At 67.7% G+C, this 20,994-nt stretch overlaps 1 protein-coding gene across 1 annotated transcript; it reads right to left on the reverse strand.

Moving 5' to 3' along the window:
* Positions 1–210: 210 nt before the first annotated feature.
* Positions 211–19,805, reverse strand: NCKAP1L (NCK associated protein 1 like). The gene is made up of 31 exons (XM_062597478.1): positions 19,704–19,805; positions 18,714–18,824; positions 18,001–18,093; positions 17,856–17,912; positions 16,921–17,063; positions 16,415–16,505; positions 16,186–16,323; positions 16,055–16,103; positions 15,109–15,265; positions 14,544–14,600; positions 14,328–14,424; positions 12,408–12,517; positions 11,613–11,745; positions 11,414–11,495; positions 10,991–11,049; positions 10,438–10,583; positions 9,679–9,811; positions 9,271–9,390; positions 8,834–8,973; positions 8,336–8,467; positions 8,005–8,223; positions 6,825–6,955; positions 6,349–6,446; positions 5,389–5,482; positions 5,205–5,287; positions 5,015–5,095; positions 3,233–3,326; positions 2,790–2,906; positions 2,341–2,450; positions 1,612–1,701; positions 211–1,243 (listed from the first exon to the last, which is right to left on the reverse strand). Exons 1-31 carry the CDS (start codon positions 19,803–19,805, stop codon positions 1,118–1,120), a joined length of 3,393 nt encoding a protein of 1,130 aa, XP_062453462.1. The 3' UTR covers positions 211–1,117.
* Between the last annotated feature and the right edge of the window lie 1,189 nt (positions 19,806–20,994).

Below are 20,994 nucleotides of genomic sequence, written 5' to 3' on the forward strand. Positions count from 1 at the left end.
GAAAATAGACTTTTGCAGCAAGCCGGGATAATAACCGCACGCCGGGCGTTAATTCGGCAGCGCGGGCTGCTCATCGCCCCGGCAGCGGCGCGGGGGCGCGTTCGGGAACGTTTCTCCCCGTTATTTCTGCTGGAGACACGGGATCGGGGCGCAGCGAGTTTGGCCGGGCCGGGGCCCTGCGGGCTGCTCAGCACCACGAGTCGCACAAAGTCACTGGGGAGAAACTCGTTTAGTGAAGGAGGCCGCGAGCTGAGGTGGGCTGGGGTGGGGGGGAGGCACCACGGTGGGGACGGGTGCGTGCAAGGGGACCGGATCAGTGCAAGGGGGTTGCGTGAGTACAAGGGAACTAGTTCAGTGCAAGAGGACCAGATCGGTGCAAGAGGATCGGATCGGTGCAAGGGGATCGGATCAGTGCAAGGAGGTTGCATGGGTGCAAGGGGACAAGGTCTGTGGAAGGGGACCAGATTGGTGCAAGGGGACCAAACTGGTGCAAGGGGACTGAACCAGTGCAAGGAGACTGGATCGGTGCAAGGGGGCCAGATCAGTGCAAGGGGGCTGCATGGGTGCAAGAGGACCAGGTCGGTGCAAGGGAATCAGGTCAGTGCAAGGGGGCTGCACGGGTGCAAGGGAATCAGGTCGGTGCAAAGGAGCTGTGTGGGTGCAAGGGGATGGCATGGGTGCAAGGGCACCACATCAGCACAAGGGGAGCAGATCGGTGCAAGGGGACAGTGTGGGTGCGAAGGGATCAGATCGGTGCCACGGGGCTGCATGGGTGCAAGGGAACCAGGTCAGTGCAAAGGACCAGATTGGTGCAAGGGGACTAAGCCAGTAGGAGGGCACCAAGTTTATGCAAGAGCACCAGGTCGGTGCGAGGAGATCGGGTCGGTGCGAGGGGATCGGGTCAGCGCAAAGGCACCAGGGTGGGAGCGAGGAGGTTGGGTCGCTGCGAAGGAACCAGATCGGCGCCAGGAAACCGGAGCAGGTCGAGAAGATCAAGTCGCTGCCAGGGGCACGGCGTCGGCACCGAGGGCACGGCGTCGGCACCGGGGGCACGGCGTCGGCACCGGGGGCACAGCGTCGGCACCAGGGGCACGGCGTCGGCTCCGGGGGCAGCAGATCAGTGCGGGGCGACCCTGCCGAGCAGGTTTTCCCGGCACACCTCGCGGTAGGCGTTGCGGAGCAGGACGTAGGGGAAGCAGGTCTCCAGCATGTCGACCGTGAGGAAGGACGACTCCGCCACGAGCTGCGGCGCGGACGCGGCTGGCGTCAGGAAGAGCCGCCGCTCCAGGCTCCCCCTGTGCCGGCGAGGCCACGACGGGACCCCAGGAGAAGGTGGCAGCCCCATCACCGTCACCATCACCATCCCCCCCCCCCCCGCCACCACCACCACCCTTTCCCGGATGCCCGCGCCCGCCCGAGCTGCAGATGATTGCAACATTTGCATTTAAATTGCTTTGCAGCGGCGGGTGCTCCACCGCCTGCATACCAATCCCCTTCTCCTCCTCTCCGGCACGGCCACGGATACAGCTGGAGCTGGGGAAAATCCAGAGCTCGGGAAAATCCAGAGCTCAGGAAAGCGGGCAGGTGAGCAGGCGCCCCACCGGCACTCACCAGCTGCAGAAGCAGGGAGACGGAGTCGCGGTTCCTGGCGCGCAGCTTGTCCGTCTCCTGGCCCAGCTGCAGGAGGCTCACGGAGGCCAACTGAGAGACGGAGGCTGCTCAGGAGCCGGCTGGGTGCTGGGGCACCCACGGGCTGGGCGCCGGGGGAGGTGGGGGGGCATGGGGATGTGGGGACAGCCTAGGGCATCAGACACGTTTGGCTGGCTCTAGGAGGGTGCCTGATCCGAGGATGATGGTCGCCCCAGGATGGTGTTAACTCAAGGATGGTGCCCACCTCAGGATGATGCCCACCACGGGATGCTGCTGACCCCAGGACAGTGCCCGCCCCAGGATGATGCCCACTGTGGCTTGCTGCTGACCCCAGGATGGTGGCGACCACAGCACAATGGTCACCCCAGGATGATGGCCACACTCAGATGGTGTCCACTCCAGGATGGTGCCCACCTCAGGACGATGACCACCCCAGAATGACAGCCACCCCAGGAGGGTGCCCACCCCAGGAGGGTGCCCACCCCAGGACGATACCCATCGCAGAACGATGACCACCCCCGGACAATGGCCACCCCAAGACGGTGGCCACCCAAGGTCGATGCCCACCACAGGACAATGCCCACCGCAGGATGATGCCCACCCCAGGATGATGCCCACCCCAGGATGTTGCTGACCCCAGGATGGTGCCCACCCCAGGCTGGGCGCTGCCACAGCCCCAGCTGCTCTCACCAGCAGGAACTCCTTGAGGTGGGTCTCGATGTTCTTGTTGTGGATGGTGAAGAGCGCGGCCGACACGTGGATGATGGCCTTGGCCAGGCAGTGGATGTTGTTGTTGTAACCTGGGGACAAAAAAGCAGGTGCCATCAGGGGTCCCACTGGCATAGGGACCCCTGTGTCCCCATGTCCCCTGGCCGAAGTTTTAGGGCCCTGGCCCTGCTCCAAAGCAGGTGACATTAAGCATCCTGCTGTCCTGGCCTCCTGCTGTCCCCACTGTCCCTCAGACGTGACTATGGGGCATGGACACACGGGGACAGCATGACAGACGTGTGAGCCAGCTCAGCCCTGTCCCCCCAGGTGGACAAGCCACCCTGGGAGCAGCAGGGCTCACATCTGCATGCGGTGCCACCAGGATCGGGGCCACCGCCGGGATTGGGGCCACAGGCCATGGCCACACTCACCGTCCGTCTCAGTGTTGTAGATGGAGGCCGGGTCGGAGGCCAGGAGGGGCAGGGACACGGCCACGAAGACCAGAAGCAGGCAGGTCACCTTGTAGTCCTCCTCCGGGGATGAGCCATCTGCCAGGCAGGGAGGTGACACCAGGTGGGGATCCAAAGAGGGGACCGAGAGGTCCCAGGGAGGTGACACAGAGGGTCCTACAGAGGTGACACCAGGCAGGGGTGCAGGGAGGGGATCCAGGGAGTCCCAGGGAGGTGACAGGAGAGGTGACACTGGCTGGTGGGATCCCAGAGGGACGTGCCAGGGCAGGCGATTGTGGGGGGTCCCAGGAAGCTACCCAAGGGGAGGGTGTCAGGGACAGCCACCCCCGGACGTACAGAGATGCCAGTCCCCTGGCCAGCGCCCGCCCCACGATCCCCACGGTCCCCCCCCTCCCCGCCAGTACCAGTCTTGCTGCCGGCGAGGACGTTCACCAGCGCGGGGTCGATCTCGCACGGGATCCCCGCGGCCGAGGCCAGCTCGAAGATGCTCAGGGTGACCTGGGAGGACGGGGACGCACCAGGCTCAGGGCTGGGGGCCCCGGGGTGCCAGGGCAGGGGGTGCCAAGGGCCAGGTTCCCCCCCTCTCCCCGGGCCCGGAGGGCAGCAGGGCTTGGGGGTCACTGTAGGGGCTGGGTGCACTCGGAGGGACAAAGAAGCTGCCTGGGACACAGCGGAGCTGGGCGCAGCATGCACGTGCATGGGGACCCCGGGGTGCTGCCGTGCACAGAGAACCTGGGGTGCAGCCATGCACAGGGACCCCAGGGTGCTGCTGTGCATGGGGGGGGATCCCAGGGTGCAGCTGTGCACAGGGAGCTCAGGGTGCAGCCATGCACAGGGACCCCAGGGTGCTGCTGTGCATGGGGGGATCCCAGGGTGCAGCTGTGCACAGGGAGCTCAGGGTGCAGCCATGCACAGGGACCCCAGGGTGCTGCTGTGCATGGGGGGGATCCCAGGGTGCAGCTGTGCACAGGGAGCTCAGGGTGCAGCCATGCACAGGGACCCCAGGGTGCTGCTGTGCATGGGGGGGGATCCCAGGGTGCAGCTGTGCACAGGGAGCTCAGGGTGCAGCCATGCACAGGGACCCCAGGGTGCTGCTGTGCATGGGGGGGGATCCCAGGGTGCAGCTGTGCACAGGGAGCTCAGGGTGCAGCCATGCACAGGGACCCCAGGGTGCTGCTGTGCATGGGGGGGATCCCAGGGTGCAGCCATGCACAGGGAGCTCAGGGTGCAGCCATGCACAGGGACCCCAGGGTGCTGCTGTGCATGGGGGGGGATCCCAGGGTGCAGCTGTGCACAGGGAGCTCAGGGTGCAGCCATGCACAGGGACCCCAGGGTGCTGCTGTGCATGGGGGGGGATCCCAGGGTGCAGCCATGCACAGGGAGCTCAGGGTGCAGCCATGCACAGGGACTCCAGGGTGCTGCTGTGCATGGGGGGGATCCCAGGGTGCAGCTGTGCACAGGGAGCTCAGGGTGCAGCCATGCACAGGGACCCCAGGGTGCTGCTGTGCATGGGGGGGGATCCCAGGGTGCAGCTGTGCACAGGGAGCTCAGGGTGCAGCCATGCACAGGGACCCCAGGGTGCTGCTGTGCATGGGGGGGATCCCAGGGTGCAGCCATGCACAGGGAGCTCAGGGTGCAGCCAGGCACAGGGACTCCAGGGTGCACCCATGAACAGAGACCCCAGGGTGCTGCATGCACGGGGACTCCAGAGTGCAGCGAGGCACAGGGGGACCCCAGGGTGCACGTGTGCACAGGGGGACCTCAGGGTGCAGCTGTGCACAGGGACCCCAGGGTGCAGCCAGGCACAGGGGGACATCAGGGCACACGTGTGCACAGGGGGACCCCAGGCTGCAGCAAGGCACTGGGGGATCCCAGGGTGCACATGTGCACAAGGGGACCTCAGGGTGCAGCTGTGCACAGGGACCCCAGGGTGCAGTTGTGCATGGGGACCGCAGCGCACACGTGTGCACAGGGGGACCCCAGGCTGCAGCGAGGCACCGGGGGACCCCAGGGTGCCACATCCACGGTGGCCTCCCACGTTCCGGTGCCCGCAGGGACACCCGGGGCGGCACAGCAGGCCAGGAGCTGCGTGCGCGCACGCGAGCCCGGCAGCACCCGCAGCGCCCAGGGCCACCCAGGGCCACCCAGGGCCACCCAGCGCCACGCGGCGCCCCGACCCGGCCCACCCGGATATCAGTGTCCGGGTTGACGACGTCCGTCAGGCACTCGATGGGACCCGCCAGGAAGGGGCAGCGGTGGGAGAAGACCTGCGGGGAGAAGGCGCGAGGCCGGTGAGGGGCGCGGGGGTGGGCGGCGGTGGTGCCGGCGGGCGCGCCCCCCACCCCACCCCACCCCACCCCACCCCGCGGCGCCCACCTCTCGCAGGCCCTGCTGCGCCATGGCGCGGAAGCTCAGGATCTCGCCGACGATGGTCAGGCGCTTGAGCACGCTGTCGGCGCCTGCGGGAGCAGAAGGCTCAGCACCGTTTTGCACCCCCACCCCCCCACCCCCGCCGCCACCTGCGCACACGCGTGTGCCCCCTCCCCGGTGCCACGCTCACAGGTGAGCCGGGGCAGCAGAGCAGCCATCTGCTCGGGCTTGGAGGAGTTGGCGCGCAGCTGCACCAGCGTGTCCATGTTCTCGTTGACCAACTTCTGCAGGGCATGAGATTGGGGGGAGGGGGGGGGACCGGTGGCACCGGGGGACGCAGCACCCCGAGCTGGGCTCCAGCATCCAACCAGGCCGGGCACCCGCGAGTCCTGGTGCCCCCCCACCCCACCCTGCACCCACTGCAAGGCCGAGGGGCAGGCGAGGGGTTGGGATGGTCCCCGCCGTGTCCCCACCTGCCACGGCTCCAGCACCCGGCAGCTTGTGCTTGGGTGCAGAGCCTAGACCCAGCACCCAGCTCCAGCACCAGGCCCTGGCGCCCACCTCCAGCGCCCAACTCCAGACCCTGACCCCAGCGCTCAGCTCTAGCATCCACCCCCATCACCCAGGCTCCAGCACCGGACCCCAGCACCTAGCTCCAGCACCCACCTCTAGCCCCCAGCTCCAGCACCTGACCCCAGCACCTAGCTCCAGCACTCAGCTCCAGCACCCAGGTCCAGTGCCCAGCTTCTGCACCAAGCCCTTGATCCCACCACCAGCACCCGCCTCCAGCACCCAGACACAGCACCCACTTCTAGCACCAGACCCCAGCACCCACCTCCAGCACCAAGCCCTGCTGCCCACCTCCTGCACCCACCTCTAGCCCCCAGCTCCAGCTCCTGACCCAGCACTCAGCTCCAGCACCCACCTCCAGCACCTACCCTCAGCACCAGGTTCCAGCACCCAGCTCCAGCACCCAACTCCAGCACCCAGACCCAGCACCAGACCCCAGCACCTGCCTCCAGCACCCAGCTCCAGTGCCTAACTAGCACCTAGCCCTAGCACCCAGCTCCAGCACCAAGCCCTGGTGCCCATCTCCAGCACCCACCCTCAGCACCTGGCCCCAGCACCTACCCGCACGTCCCAGCCCTACCTTCAGCTCCCCGACCTGGGAGCCCACGTGCCACATGAGGTTGTCGCTCAGGAACTTCATGCCGTATGGACCGAGGAGCTCGGCCAGCGCCCGCATCTCTGCAAGACGGCGACGTCGGGGGGGGACGCACCAGGGCATCCCCACTGCGTCCCCGCTGTGTCCCCGTGATGTCCCCGCAACGTCCCAGCTGCATTCCCCTGACGTCCCCACTGCACCCCCGTGATGTCCCTGCTGCATCCCCACTGCATCCCCATGACGTTCCCACTGCATCCCCCTGACGTCCCCGCGATGTCCCCACTGCATCCCTGCTGCATCCCCATGACGTTCCCGCAAAGTCCCTGCTGCGTCCCCACCACATCCCCATCACATCCCTGCGACGTCCCCGCTGTGTCCCCACTGCATCCCTGCAGCATCCCCCTGACACCCGTCCCCACGGCGTCCCAGCGTTGCCCCCCGGCGTGCTCCCCCGCCCTCACCAGAGACGTCGGAGAACTCGGCGGCGCTGAAGGGCGGCTCGCCCTCGCGGGGCACCGTGGCGAAGGCCTGCAGGGCGGGTGCCAGGACGATGGCCCCCATGCTGGCCTGCCGCAGCAGCGCCTCCAGGTACCTGCGGGCACGCCGCGCGGCTTATGGGGCCCGGGCACCGGACAGCCCGCGGCACCGGCACCTGGGCACCGCAGAGCCCGCGGCACCGGCACCTGGGCACCGTGGAGCCCACGGCACCAGCACCTGGGCACCGTGGAGCCCACGGCACCGGCACCTGGGCACCGCAGAGCCCGCGGCACCAGCACCTGGGCACTGCGGAGCCCACGGCACCAGCACCTGGGCACCAGACAGCCCGTGACACCAGCACCTGGGCACCGCAGAGCCCACGGCACCAGCACCTGGGCACCGCAGAGCCCGCAGCACCGGCACCTGGGCACCGCAGAGCCCACGGCACCAGCACCTGGGCACCGCAGAGCCCGCGGCACCAGCACCTGGGCACCGCAGAGCCCGCAGCACCAGCACCTGGGCACCGCAGAGCCCACAGCACCAGCACCTGGGCACCGCAGAGCCCGCGGCACCAGCACCTGGGCACCGCAGAGCCCACAGCACTAGCACCTGGGCACCAGACAGCCCATGGCAGCAGCACCTGGGCACTGCAGAGCCCATGGCACCAGCACGCAGGCACCGGACAGCCCGCGGCACCGGCACCCACGGCACCGCAGAGCCCACGGCACCAGCACTCGGGCACCACAGAGCCCGCGGCACCAGCACCTGGGCACTGGAGAGCCTGCGGCATCAGCACCCGGGCACTGGAGAGCCTGCGGCACTGGCACCCAGACACCAGGACCTGCAGCACTGCAGGACCCACAGCCCTGGCACCCACAGCACCACAGGACCTACAGCACCAGCGCCCAAGCCACCAGCCACCACCCATGCCAGCATCCACAGTACCAGCACCCACAGCACCACAGGACCCATGGTACTGGGACCCACAGCACCAGGACCCACACACCCACCCCAGGGTGGTGGGACACAGTCCCATCCATCCATCTCTGCCCTGTCCATCTGTCCTCCACCCCTTCTGTGCCATCCCAAACTGTTGTGGAGGTCCACGTTCCCCCCGGGAGGGGACCCAGCACCCCGGGGCACCCAGCCCGGCCGAGCACCCACCAGTTGGTGTAGATGGTGGTGAGCGTCTGCTCACCCGAGGCATCGCGGGGCTGCGTCTGCTGCAGGAGGACGTTGCGGATGATGCGCCCCGTGTCCACGCCCACAAACTGCTCCAGTGACTGGATGAAGGTCATGTAGGCGCTGAGCCCCACCAGCACCTCCGAGGGCCGAGCCACTTCCTGCGTGGCCTGGCTGTAGCCTGCCATGGCCACGATGGCCCTGCGGGGGGGGGGAAAGGATGGGGCTATGTGATGAGCCAGGGCCAAGCATCTCTCATGGTGGCACCAGTGGCCCACCACAGCCCCACCACAGCCCTGGTGTCTGGCCCTACTTGGTGAACCGTGTCTCCAGGTGTCTGCTGAGGTACTCGGCCGGCGTCACCGTGTGCTCAAAGACAGTGAAGTTGGGCACATGGTTGAGGCTCAGGGACAGCTCGGCCAGCGTCAGGTGCAGCTTGTCCATGCTGGAGGAGACAAGGCCCCGTCGAAGCCATGGGGATGGCACGTCACACCCTCGACACCCCCATGGCCCATGGATGTCACATCCATGTTGTACTCATGTCACACTGTTGGCCATGCTACAGTCCTGCCACGTCCTTGTTCACGTTATGCTCGTGGCCATGCCACATTCCCACCACATCTGTGTCCATGTCATGTGCACATCGCACCCAAGGCCACACCATGCCCCTGCCCATGGGTACGTCACACCCATGGCCACCCCTGTCATGTTTGTGTCCATGTCACACCTACGTGTGTCTGGTGCTCACCACCCCATGGTCACGGCCTTGTACTCTCTGCCCTATGCCCACCCTCAACTGCCTTGTTCTCACTTGGTGGTCAGGGTCCGGTCCTTCCTCTGGCTCTCGGTCCCCGGCTTGTCCCTCTCAGGTTCCCCTTTCTTGGACAGTTGCTTTGAGGCCTTCTTGTTGCGGGCCTTGCTGACGGTGGAGGCACAGTGCTTGGGCAGCAGCTGTCGGCCACAGGCAGCAAGTTACCACGAGCCATGGCACCAAGGACAACATGACCAGGGTCTTCGGGGCCAGGAGCCACAGTCCCCAAGGTGGGATCAGGGACATACCTAGGTCTTCCCCTCACCACAGCCTCTTTCATGCCAAGGCCATAGAAACTATGGAGGCCAAAGAGGCCACTGAGGTCTTGGAGACACTAGAAGCCACAGAGGCCTGAAGGCCATGAAGATCCCAAAAGTCACATAGACCATGGAGACCACAGAGGTCACAGAGACCCCAAAAGTCTCCATGGCCCTCACCTGCTCGCTGAGGTTGTGTTGCTCGGCGCAGGCATCCATGACACAGGCGCTGGCCTGCCGGGCCATCTCCTCCAGGAACTTGTTGCACAGCCCCAGCGCTGTCGCCTTCAGGTGGGGATACTGCAGTGGCAGAGCCACAGCATCATCACAGCATGGTCCCAGCGGGCAGCACGTGGCACCACATGCCACTGGGCCACAACCATGTCTGCTGCATGCCACCAGGTGCCCCAAGGCCGTGGCCATGTCTGCCACCATCCTCTAGCCACATAGCACCACATGCTGCAGGGCCACGGACATGCTGGTCACTGTTCCTTCACCAGCAGCAACCACATGCCAGAGTCATGGGCACACACAGGCCCCAGTGCCTGTGGTGTCCCCAGGTCCTCTCCTCGTCCCCACAGAACCCACCTCCTCCGGACACATGGCGTGGTTGCAGCGGGAGAAGTGGCTGCAGAGCAGAGGGAAGGCGATGCTGTAGCGCAGCATCGAGGGCTCCTCCATCGTGGCCAAGAACATCTTCTCCACGGGACGAGGGTAGAAACTGTAGGCGCGGGGGACAGCAGAGAGGGGATTTGCCTTTCTGGACGTATTGGACGTTCTTGTGTCATGTGTGTGCTGTCCCTGTCCCTGTGTCCGTGTGCGTGCCCCCCAAGTCCGCGTGTGTCCCTGCGTCTGTGTTCCCACAGGTCTGCATGTACGTCCCCATGTCTGCATCCACGTCCCTGGGTCCATGTCCACATCTACGTCCATGTTGCCATGTCTGTATTCTCACGTATGTCTCCATATCCGCATGAATGTCCCCATGTCCGTGTGTTTGCTGCTGTATCCACATCTCCTTGTCCATATTCCCGTGTGTCTCCGTGTCCTTGTGTAATCCCCATGCCAATGTTTGCGTCCCCGCGCCTGTGCATGTCCCCATGCCTGTGTCCATCTGCCCTTACCCACATCCTTGCCCCTCATCCGTGTCATCCTGGTGTCCAGTCCCACCCTGCTCACCCCTAACACTGCCCACCTTCTCCTGTAGGCGACATGTCCTACCACGGCCCCCTCATCGCTTCCCAACCCGGTCACCCCAGCACAGGCAGATCCCGGGGCAAGATGTGGCTCACTTGCCCCCAGCGATGCAGGGGAAACTGAGGCACAGTGGTTGGTGAGCGAGATGCTCACCACAAGTCGGAGAGGTCCGAGGTCTCAGCCAGCAGGTCCTCGAGGGAGTCGAGCAGTTTGGTGTGGAAGACGATGAGGTTCATCACGCGGCCCACGTCGGGGTTGGTGGCCAGCGGCAGGGACGCCTTGGCCACGCTGGTGTAGGCCTGGGGGGACAGCAGGACAGGGCAGAAGGACAGGAGCTGTGGGACCAGTCAGGCTGGCAGAGGGACAGGGACAGAAAGAAGGACAAGGTTGGGGACAGGGAGGGGGATCTCAGTGGGGAGGGGATGGCAGTGGAGAAGTGGAAGGGAATGGGGACAGGAACAAGGCTGGGCGATGGGGACAGCAATAGGGAAGGGAATGAGGACAGGGATGGGGATGGGGACAGGGATGGGGACATCAATGGGGTGGGGATAGTGACGGAGAAAGGGAAGGGAACGAGGATGGGGAGAAGGAAGGGGATGGGGACAGGGATGGAGAGAGGGACAGGGGATGGGGACAGCGATAGGGAAGGGAACGAGGACAGGGACAGGGATGGGGACAGGGACGAGGACAAGGGCAGGGACGGCACCTGCAGCCGGAACCAGTCCAGGCGGAGCGGCGTGAAGTCGAACGGCTCCTTGTCCTCCACTGCGGGGAAACGGAGACGTGGGGAGCCGCGGTGGGGGGCCAGGGTGGGGGTCAGGGTGGGGGGCGCCGACCTGGGGATGCTAATCTGGAGGTGTTGCTTTGGGGGTGCCAGTTTGGGGGTACCAGGCAGAGGAGGGGGGGTGACGGTCCAGGGGTGCCAGGATGGTGGGTGCCAATCTGGTGATGCCAATTTGGAGGTGACAAATTTGGGGGCGTCAGTCTAGGGGTGCCAAGCTGAGAGGTGCCAGTCTGAGGGTGCCAGGCTGTAGATGCTGGTCCGGGGGTGGGGGGGACACAATCTGGAGGGGGACCCATGTGGGGGTGCCAGGGGCACGGCGTGGGGGGGGGGGGGATGTCGCCCTACCTTGCTTGAGGGAGAGCGCGGAGAGGGAGCTGACGAAGGATGACAGGATGATGGACTCCTCCTCGGGGCACACGGAGAGGTTCTGTGGGGCAGGCGAGGGCCGTGGGCTCAGGGCACGGAGACAACCAGCCGGGGCAGCCCCACGGCAGGATGGGGCGCTGCCACCCTCCCTCCCCAGCACCCGAACAGCGCCGGTTACCTGGATGACTTCGCTGAGGACCAGGGCGTCGAAGCGGGCCAGGTACTGCACGTGGTAGCGCTGGAGCACCCCGGCCTGCCGGCGCACCAGGGCCCGCAGCTGCTCCATGAGGAACAGCAGCTCGGCCACGTGGCTGCCGCCCGAGCCACCGTCAGAGCCGCCGGGGCCACCCAGACGTGGCCACCCACCAGGGCCACCACCAGGACCCATCAAACCCTTCCAGGGCCCATCAAAACCCCTTCCAGGGCCACCAGCATCTCACAGTTCCTCTCAGGACCCAACAAAGCTTCCACTGCTACCAGAACCCACCAACCCTCTCCAGGTGCCACCAGTGTCCAACAAATCCCCCCAGAATGCAACAAACCTTCCAGTGCCACCAGTGCCCAATGAACCTCCTAGTGCCACCAGTGCCCACCAACTCCCTCCAGGTGCCACTGGTGTGCACCAAAAGTTCTCAGCGCCACCAGTGCCCACCAGCCCTCCCCAGGTGCCACCAGTGCCTGATGAACCCTCAGGTACCACCAGTGCCTGACAAATCCCACCATGTCACAAATGCCCACCAAACCTCCCCAGGTGCCACCAATGCCCACCAAAAGCCCTCCAAGGGACCATCAGTGCCCACCAAGCCCCTCTAGCTGCCACCAGGACCTACCAAAGACCCTCAGTGTCACCAATGACCACCAAACTCCTATGTGCCAGTCAGTGCCTACCAAAAGCCACTAGTGCCACCAGCACCCACCAGTGCCCACCAGAAGCCCCCAAGGCCCACCCGCCCCCCATGCCCACCCTGCCCACCTGTCGGTGAAGTCCTCAGGCGTCTTGGTCTTGGTGACGTGCTCGGCGTGCCGCACCAGCCAGCTCACCTCGTCCCGGCAGAAGGAGAGCGCCATGAACGCGAAGAGGGCCTGCCGCCACCACCGCTTAGAGGGCCCCGCGCCGGCACCACCACCGCGGCCCGGCACCGGGCCAGAACCGCACGCGGGCTTTGCACACGCACACGCACGTGCCGTGCAGAGCCTCTGCACCAGACCCTGCACCCAGACCTGCACCCAGACCCTGCACCCAGACCCGCACCCAGACCTGCACCCAGACCCGCACCCAGACCTGCACCCAGACCGCACACCCAGACCTGCACCCAGACCCTGCACCCAGACCTGCACCCAAACCCTGCACCCAGCCCTGCACCCAGCCCTGCACCCAGACCCGCACCCAGACCCTGCACCCAGACCCTGCACCCAGCCCTGCACCCAGACCTGCACCCAGACCCGCACCCAGACCGCACACCCAGCCCTGCACCCAGCCCTGCACCCAGACCCTGCACCCAGCCCTGCACCCAGACCTGCACCCAGACCCTGCACCCAGACCTGCACCCAGGCCCTGCACCCAGACCGCACACCCAGACCTGCACCCAGACCCTGCACCCAGACCTGCACCCAGACCTGCACCCAGACCCTGCACCCAGACCGCACACCCAGACCTGCACCCAGACCCTGCACCCAAACCCTGCACCCAGCCCTGCACCCAGACCCTGCACCCAGACCCTGCACCCAGACCCGCACCCAGACCTGCACCCAGACCTGCACCCAGACCCTGCACCCAGACCTGCACCCAAACCCTGCACCCAGACCCGCACCCAGACCCTGCACCCAGACCGCACACCCAGCCCTGCACCCAGCCCTGCACCCAGACCCTGCACCCAGCCCTGCACCCAAACCCTGCACCCAGCCCTGCACCCAGCCCTGCACCCAGACCCTGCACCCAGACCTGCACCCAGGCCCTGCACCCAGAACGCACACCCAACCCTGCACCCACACCTGCACCCAGACCTGCACCCAGACCCTGCACCCAGACCGCACACCCAGACCTGCACCCAGACCCTGCACCCAAACCCTGCACCCAGCCCTGCACCCAGCCCTGCACCCAGACCCGCACCCAGACCCTGCACCCAGACCGCACACCCAACCCTGCACCCAGACCCGCACCCAGACCCTGCACCCAGACCTGCACCCAAACCCTGCACCCAGACCCGCACCCAGACCCTGCACCCAGACCGCACACCCAGCCCTGCACCCAGCCCTGCACCCAGACCCTGCACCCAGCCCTGCACCCAAACCCTGCACCCAGCCCTGCACCCAGACCTGCACCCAGACCCTGCACCCAGACCTGCACCCAGGCCCTGCACCCAGAACGCACACCCAACCCTGCACCCACACCTGCACCCACACCTGCACCCAGACCCTGCACCCAAACCCTGCACCCAGCCCTGCACCCAAACCCTGCACCCAGACCGCACACCCAGACCTGCACCCAGACCCTGCACCCAAACCCTGCACCCAGACCTGCACCCAGCCCTGCACCCAGACCCTGCACCCAGACCTGCACCCAAACCCTGCACCCAGACCTGCACCCAGCCCTGCACCCAGCCCTGCACCCAGACCCTGCACCCAGACCTGCACCCAGGCCCTGCACCCAGAACGCACACCCAACCCTGCACCCACACCTGCACCCAGACCTGCACCCAGCCCTGCACCCAGACCCACACCCAGACCTGCACCCAGACACCCCCTTGCCCCTAGACACCCCTGCCCCCCAAACCCTGCAGCCAGGCCATGCACCCAACCGCCGCATGCAACCCCTGCACCCAGGCACCCCCGTGCACCCTCCCCTGCTCCCAGGCACCCCCTGCCCGCACCCCGCCCCGCGCCCGGCGCTCACCTTGGGCCCCAGCAGCCCGGGCTGGTCGGCCAGCAGCGCCTCGAGCTCGCGCAGGGCCCCGCGCAGGAAGGCCCGGCGGCCGCGGTGCAGGGCCCCGCTGCGGGGCGGCCCGGGGCGGTGAGGTGCCGCCCCGCCGCCCCCCGGGGTCCCGGCACCCTCCGGGACCCGCCCCCCGCCGCACCCTCCCCGCCGCCCCCGCCGCCCGGGGCGCCCCACCTGTGCGCCACGGCGTGCTCCTTGCACTCCTTGAGGTCGGTCACCCGCTTCCCGTAGCTGCGAGAGAGCCGGGGGCGGGCGGTGGCACACGTGGCACGGCACCCGGGCACCCACGTGTGGCACCCAGCACGGCACCCAGGCACCCGCATGTGGCACCCAGTGTGGCACCTGGCACCCATACGTGGCACCCAGCACGGTGTCCAGGGACTGTGGCACCCATGCGTGGCACCCAGGCACCGTGACACCCACACGTGGCACCCAGCACGGCACCCAGGCACCACGGCACATGTGCATGCGGCACTGGGCACGGTATTTACACACCATGGCACCCGCGCGTGGCACCCGGCACAGCGCCCGGGCACTGTGGCACACTTGTGTGGCCCCGACACGTGGCACCTGGGCACTGTGGCACACACACGTGGCACCCGGCACAGCGCCTGCGCGTTGCTCCACACCTGACACATCACCCTGCACCCAGAGGAGCCCCCGGCACGGTCCCCACCCTGGCACCCAGCGCCCGGCCCGGCCCCGGCCCCCAGCCCCGGCGCCCGCGCGCGGCCGTTACCCCTTGAGGCCGCCCAGCAGCTCCTCGGTGACCTTGTGCACGGCCAGGGCCTCGTCGCGCACGAGGGTGACGTGCAGGGAGCCCTGCAGCGCCAACCGCCACAGCTCCAGGCACTGCGGCGACGTCCCCAGCGCCCCCGGGCACACCAGGAAGCCCACTGCGGGCACAGCGTCACCCGCCGCCCCCGCGCACCGGCCCGCGCCGCGGGACCGGGCACCCCGCCAGCTCGGGGACCGCGGGGCCCGCGGGGCTGGGGACGCGTGCCCTCAGGGTAGGGGACATCTGCCATGTGGCACCGGGGACACGTGCCATCAGGGTTGGGACGTGTGCCCTGGTGGCACTGGGGACATCTGCCTATGTGGCACAGGGGACGTGTGCCCTCAGGGTCGGGGACGTGTGTCCAAGCGGCTTTGGGACACGTGTCTTCAGGGCAGGGGACAGGTGCCAGGTGGCACTGGGGACATCTACCATTTGGCACTGGGGACACGTGCCCTCAGGGTTGGGGACATGTGTCCAAGTGGCACTGCGGACATGTGCCCTCAGGGTTGGGGATGTGTGCCCAGGTGGCACTGGGGACATCTGCCCTCAGGGTAGGGGACATGTGCCCTGGAGGCACTGGGGACGCGTGCCTTCAGGGTTGGGGGTGTGTGCCCTGGTGGCACCAGGGACATCTGCCATTTGGCACTGGGGACGTGAGCCCCCCGCACTGGGGACGTGTGCTGCTAGAGAGCATGCGCCCAGGTGGCACTGGGGACACGTGCCCTGCAAGGTCGGGGACATCCACCCACGTGGCAGTCCAGCCCCGCACGCCGTCCATGGGCACTGCCTGTCCCCCCCACCCAGGGATCGGAGGTGACATCCCCAGGCAGCCCCACCACTGAGGACAGCAGGACCAAGTGACCCCAGGGGACATTAACCCCTGCCCGCAGCGGTGGCCCGGACTCACGGACGATCCAGCGCTCCATCACCTCCAGGGACAGGTACTCGCAGGCCATCTGGGGACACAGGCACCACCGCGTCACCACCCCCAGCCAGCCGGGCCCGGTGGCCGTCCCCGGGCAGGGCGGTGGCACTCACGGTGTCGGAGCTGGCGGGGCTCAGCATGGTGCCGGCGGTGCTGAGCAGGCTCAGGAGCTGGTCGTTGCGCCACTGCTCGGCCGCCTGGTTCCTCCGGGCGAAGAGGAAGTGCAGGGACAGGAGGGCGCTGGTGACAGCCTGGGGGGACAGGGGGACGTCGATGGTGGCCCGGCGCGGCCACCCACGCACGCTTGCTCGCTTGTGCAGCCCCCGCGGGCCCCCGGCCCACCTTGGTGTGCGGCCCGAACTCCTCCACCAGCTTCTTGAGCGGGTGGTCGTACTCCAGCACCATCTGGCCCAAGCGGGCAAAGCTGGGGTCACTGCAGGGACAGCAATGCGGGTGTTGGGGACAGTCCTCAAGGATGGCCCCAGAGGGGATGGGCCGTGGGAACTGTCCTCAAGGATGGCCCTGGTGGTGACTGTCCATGGGGATGGACCTCAGGGACAGCTCTGGCGGAGATGGTCCATGAGAACGGTCCTCAGGGCCAGCCCCAGTGGGGACAGTCCATGAAGATGGACCCTGGGGACAGCTCCGGTGGAGATGGTCCATGAGAACAGTCCTCAGGTCCCAGCGGGGACAGTCCTTGGGGCCAGCCCAGATGTGGACAGCCACGGGGTCACCCAGATGGAGACAGTCCTTGTGGCCAGCCCAGACGGGGATGAGCCATGGGGCCACCCAGGTGGGGCCAGGCCATGGGGCCACCCCGGCAGCTCGTGTGCCATCCCAGAGCCCACCTGGTGCCGTGGATCATCTCGTGGGCGCAGTGGTACATGCCGATGAGCACCCGGCGGTCCTCAGTGCGGGCCAGCAGCAGGACGAGGGACACGTAGGTGACAACCAGGTCCAGGTAGCTCTTGGTGAAGTCGTAGTTGACATTCTGGGGACAGGGCAGCCGTGAGCACCAGGGCACAACCATGGGGCCATGGCACATGGCGCGGGTGCAAGCTGCCCACCCGGTACCTTGGGCACCTTCTGAACACCCTGAGCACCCCTCAGGGCACCTTCTGGTCAGTTTGGGCACCCTCTGAGCACCCTGTGGGCCCCCTGGGGACACCCCAGGCACCCTCTGAGCACCCTGAGCATCATCTGGGAACCTTGAGCATCCCAGGGCATCTTCTGAGCACCCTGAGCACCTCCTTGAGCACCTTCCTGACACCCTGAGCACCCTGGGACATCCTCTGGGCACTCTCTGGCACCTCTCTGACACTCTCTGTGCCCCTCAGGCACCCTCCAGGCACCCCAAGCATCCCAGGGTACCCTGGGGACACCCCTGGCACCCTCTGGGCACCATCCAGGCACCCTGAGCCCCACACTGGGCACCTTCCTGGTGCCCTGGGCACCCCCTTGGGCACCCTCCATGCACCCCAGGCACCCTGGAGCATCCTACAGACACCCTGAGCACCTCCAGAGCACCCTGGGCACCCTCTGGGCACCCTCTAAGCATCCTGAGCCTCACCTTGGTCACCCCCTTGGACACCTTCTTGGCAACATGGAGCATCTTACGGACACCCTTAGCATCTCCAAGGCACCCTGGGCCCCCCTGCCCCCCCCAGACACCCTCCAAGCACCCTGAGTACCTCCTTGGGTGCCTTCCCAGAGCTCTGGAGCACCCTACGGGCACCCCAGCACTTCCCCACCACCCTTGGGCCACCCCACGGTCCCCACTCACGATGTCGAAGAAGCACTGGCTGGCGTCAATGGTGTTCAGCAGCTCATAGACGTGGTCCTGGCGGGGAAGGGACGGGGTAGGGGTGTCACCGCCGTCCCCTACGGGTGGTTCCCCCCAGGTGGCCCCCACGCCGGCCCCAGCTCACCCTGAACTCCAGCACGTCCACGAAGGAGTGGTAGAAGGGCCCCAGCGCCCGGGCAATGTCCCCCTTGTCCTTGTGCACCGGGCCCAGGTGCTGCTGCAGGAACACGCAGGGTACGTGGCATGGGGTGGGGATGGTAGAGACACTCAGGACAGGGTGACATGACAGGGGGTGGCAGGGTGACATAGGGTGGAGTCTTCTAGGATGGGGTGACAGGCGGCACAGGCTGGTGGGAACACCCAGAGTGGGGTGACATGGATTGGGGGACACCAGGGATGGGGTGATATGGAGTGAGGGACAGTAAGAAAACCCAGGGCAGGGTGACTTGGGATGGAGGGGGACAGTGGGGACGCCTGGAGCAGGGTGACATGGGGGGTGGGGGACACCCTGGGTGGTGGGAAACGGAGCAAGGGACGCTGGGATGATGCAGGGCAGGAGACATCAGGGTGGCACAAGGTGGGGACAGTAGGGACACCTGGGGTGGGGCGACCAGGGTGGCACAAGGTGGGGACAATGGGGACACACGGGGTAGGGTGACCCCACGGGGTGGGGGACACCAGGGTGACACGGAGCAGGGGATGGCGGGGACACCCAGGCTGGGGTGACCCGGAGCAGGGGACGCTGGTGATGCCCAGGCTGAGGGATGCTGGGGTGACCCGGGGGCAAGGGGACGCCGGGGTGGCAGGGGACAGGGGACCCCGGGGCGGCCCCCTCACCGTGCTGCCGCGCACGTCCAGCTGGGGGAACTTCTTGTGCACGAAGCGGGCGCAGGGCTCCAGCGCTTTGTCACCCAGCGGCGGCGGCCGCGTCCGCGGGTCGCCGCAGGTCTGCGCCGGCCCCCCAAAAACCCCCCTAGATCGTCCCCAAAACCCGGCCCGGCCCCGCAACACCCGCAGCCCCCGGGGTCCCGCAGGGCCCTCGCTCCGGGAAGAGCCCAGGCGTCCGGGTCCCCAGCCCCTTTCCACCATACTGGGGACCCAGGCGTCCGGGTCCCCAGCCCCTTCCTTCATCCCAGGGGGCCCAGGCGTCCGGGGCCCCAGCCCCTTTCCACCATACTGGGGACCCAGGCGTCCGGGTCCCCAGCCCCTTTCCACCATATTGGGGACCCAGGCGTCCGGGTCCCCAGCCCCTTCCTTCATCCCAGGGGGCCCAGGCATCCGGGGCCCCAGCCCCTTTCCACCATACTGGGGACCCAGGCGTCCGGGTCCCCAGCCCCTTTCCACCATATTGGGGACCCAGGCATCCGGGTCCCCAGCCCCTTCCTTCATCCCAGGGGGCCCAGGCGTCCGGGGCCCCAGCCCCTTTCCACCATACTGGGGACCCAGGCGTCCGGGTCCCCAGCCCCTTTCCACCATACTGGGGACCCAGGCGTCCGGGTCCCCAGCCCCTTCCTTCATCCCAGGGGGCCCAGGCGTCCGGGTCGCTGTTCCCTTTCCCTACCCCACGGGGCCCAGGCATCCAGGCTCAGTCCCACCTCCACCCCAGGGGGGGCCCAGGCATCCGGGTCCCCAACCCCTTCCCCCACCCCACAGGGCCCAGGCATCCAGGCTCAGCCCCACCCCCACCCCAGAGGAGCCCAGGCATCCGGGTCCCCAATTCCCTTCCCCCACCTCAGGGGGCCCAGGCATCCGGGTTTGGCCCCACCCCACCCCCACCGCGGAAGGGGCCCAGGCGTCCCGGCCGGGCGCCCCCCACCCCGCCGGCACCTTCTTGATGTTGTAGATGCGGACGAGGACGCCGCGGCCCCGGTCGTTGAGGATCGTCAGCTTCTCGGCGAACTTGTGCTGGTAGACGGAGGGCAGCGACATGGCGTGGCCGGCCGTGGCCCCCCGTGGCCCCCCGTGGCCCCCCGCGGTCCCCCGCGGTCCCCTACGGCCCCGTCACCAGCTTCCGCTTCCCCTTCCCCTTCCCGGGCCGGGCGCGAGCGCCGCCCGCCACGGCCACGTCACAGCGGCCACGTCACGGCGGCCACGTCACGGGCACCGCCGCGGCCAGGGGATGCCCGTGGTGTCGTATGCACCCGGCCACGGGCGCGTGACACCGGCCACGGGCATGTGACGCTGGTCACACGCGTGTGACATCGGCTTGGGACACGTAGCACTGGCCATGGACACGCAGCACCAGCCACGGGCATGGGCCACCAGCCAGAGATATGTGCCACCGCCACAGGCAAGTGCCACCGGCCAGGGGCACATGCCACCGGCCACGGGCACATGCCACCAGCCACAGGCAAGTGCCACCAGCCACGGGCACGTGCCACCAGCCATGGGCACCTGCCACCAGCCATGGGCACCTGCCACCAGCCACGGGCACATGCCACTGGTCATGAACACGTTGCACTGGCCACGGTGCCACAGGCGCGTGCATGTGGGGACGCTCACGGCACAGCCCCCGCGCTGGTCGTATGGGTGGCCAGTGCCACCCGGTGCCACGGGGGCAGTGCCACCCACGGCACGTGGCCAGAGTCACCCAGTGCCACCCGGTGCCACGGGGGGTCGGTGCCACCCATGGCACGTGGCCAGCGTCACCCAGTGCTACCCAGTGCCACGGGGGGTCGGTGCCACCCACGGCACGTGGCCAGTGTCACCCAGTGACACCCGTCCCGTGCCACCCAGTGCCACGGGGGGTCAGTGCCACCCGGTGCCACCCGGCCGGTGCCACCCAGTGCCACAGGGGCTCGGTGCCACCCGGTGCCATGTGGCCAGTGTTACCCAGTGCAACCCGTCCGGTGCCACCCGGTGCCACCCGGCCGGTGCCACCCAGCGCCACGGGGGCCGGTGCCGCCGGTGACGTCACAAGGCGCCGGGGTCCGTTGGTGGCGGCTCGTCACCGGCGCCTCGTCCTCGTCCTCGTGCTCGTCCTCGTGCTCGTGCTCGGCCGCGGTGGCCGCGGCGGCGGCGGCATGGACCCGGCGCGCCTGCTGCAGTGCCCCTACGACCAGAGCCACCGCGTGCGGGCGTCCCGCTTCCCCTACCACCTCGTCAAGTGCCAGCGGGT

This window comes from Rhea pennata, chromosome 29, assembly GCF_028389875.1.
Source record: "Rhea pennata isolate bPtePen1 chromosome 29, bPtePen1.pri, whole genome shotgun sequence".
Taxonomy (NCBI): Eukaryota; Metazoa; Chordata; class Aves; order Rheiformes; family Rheidae; genus Rhea; species Rhea pennata.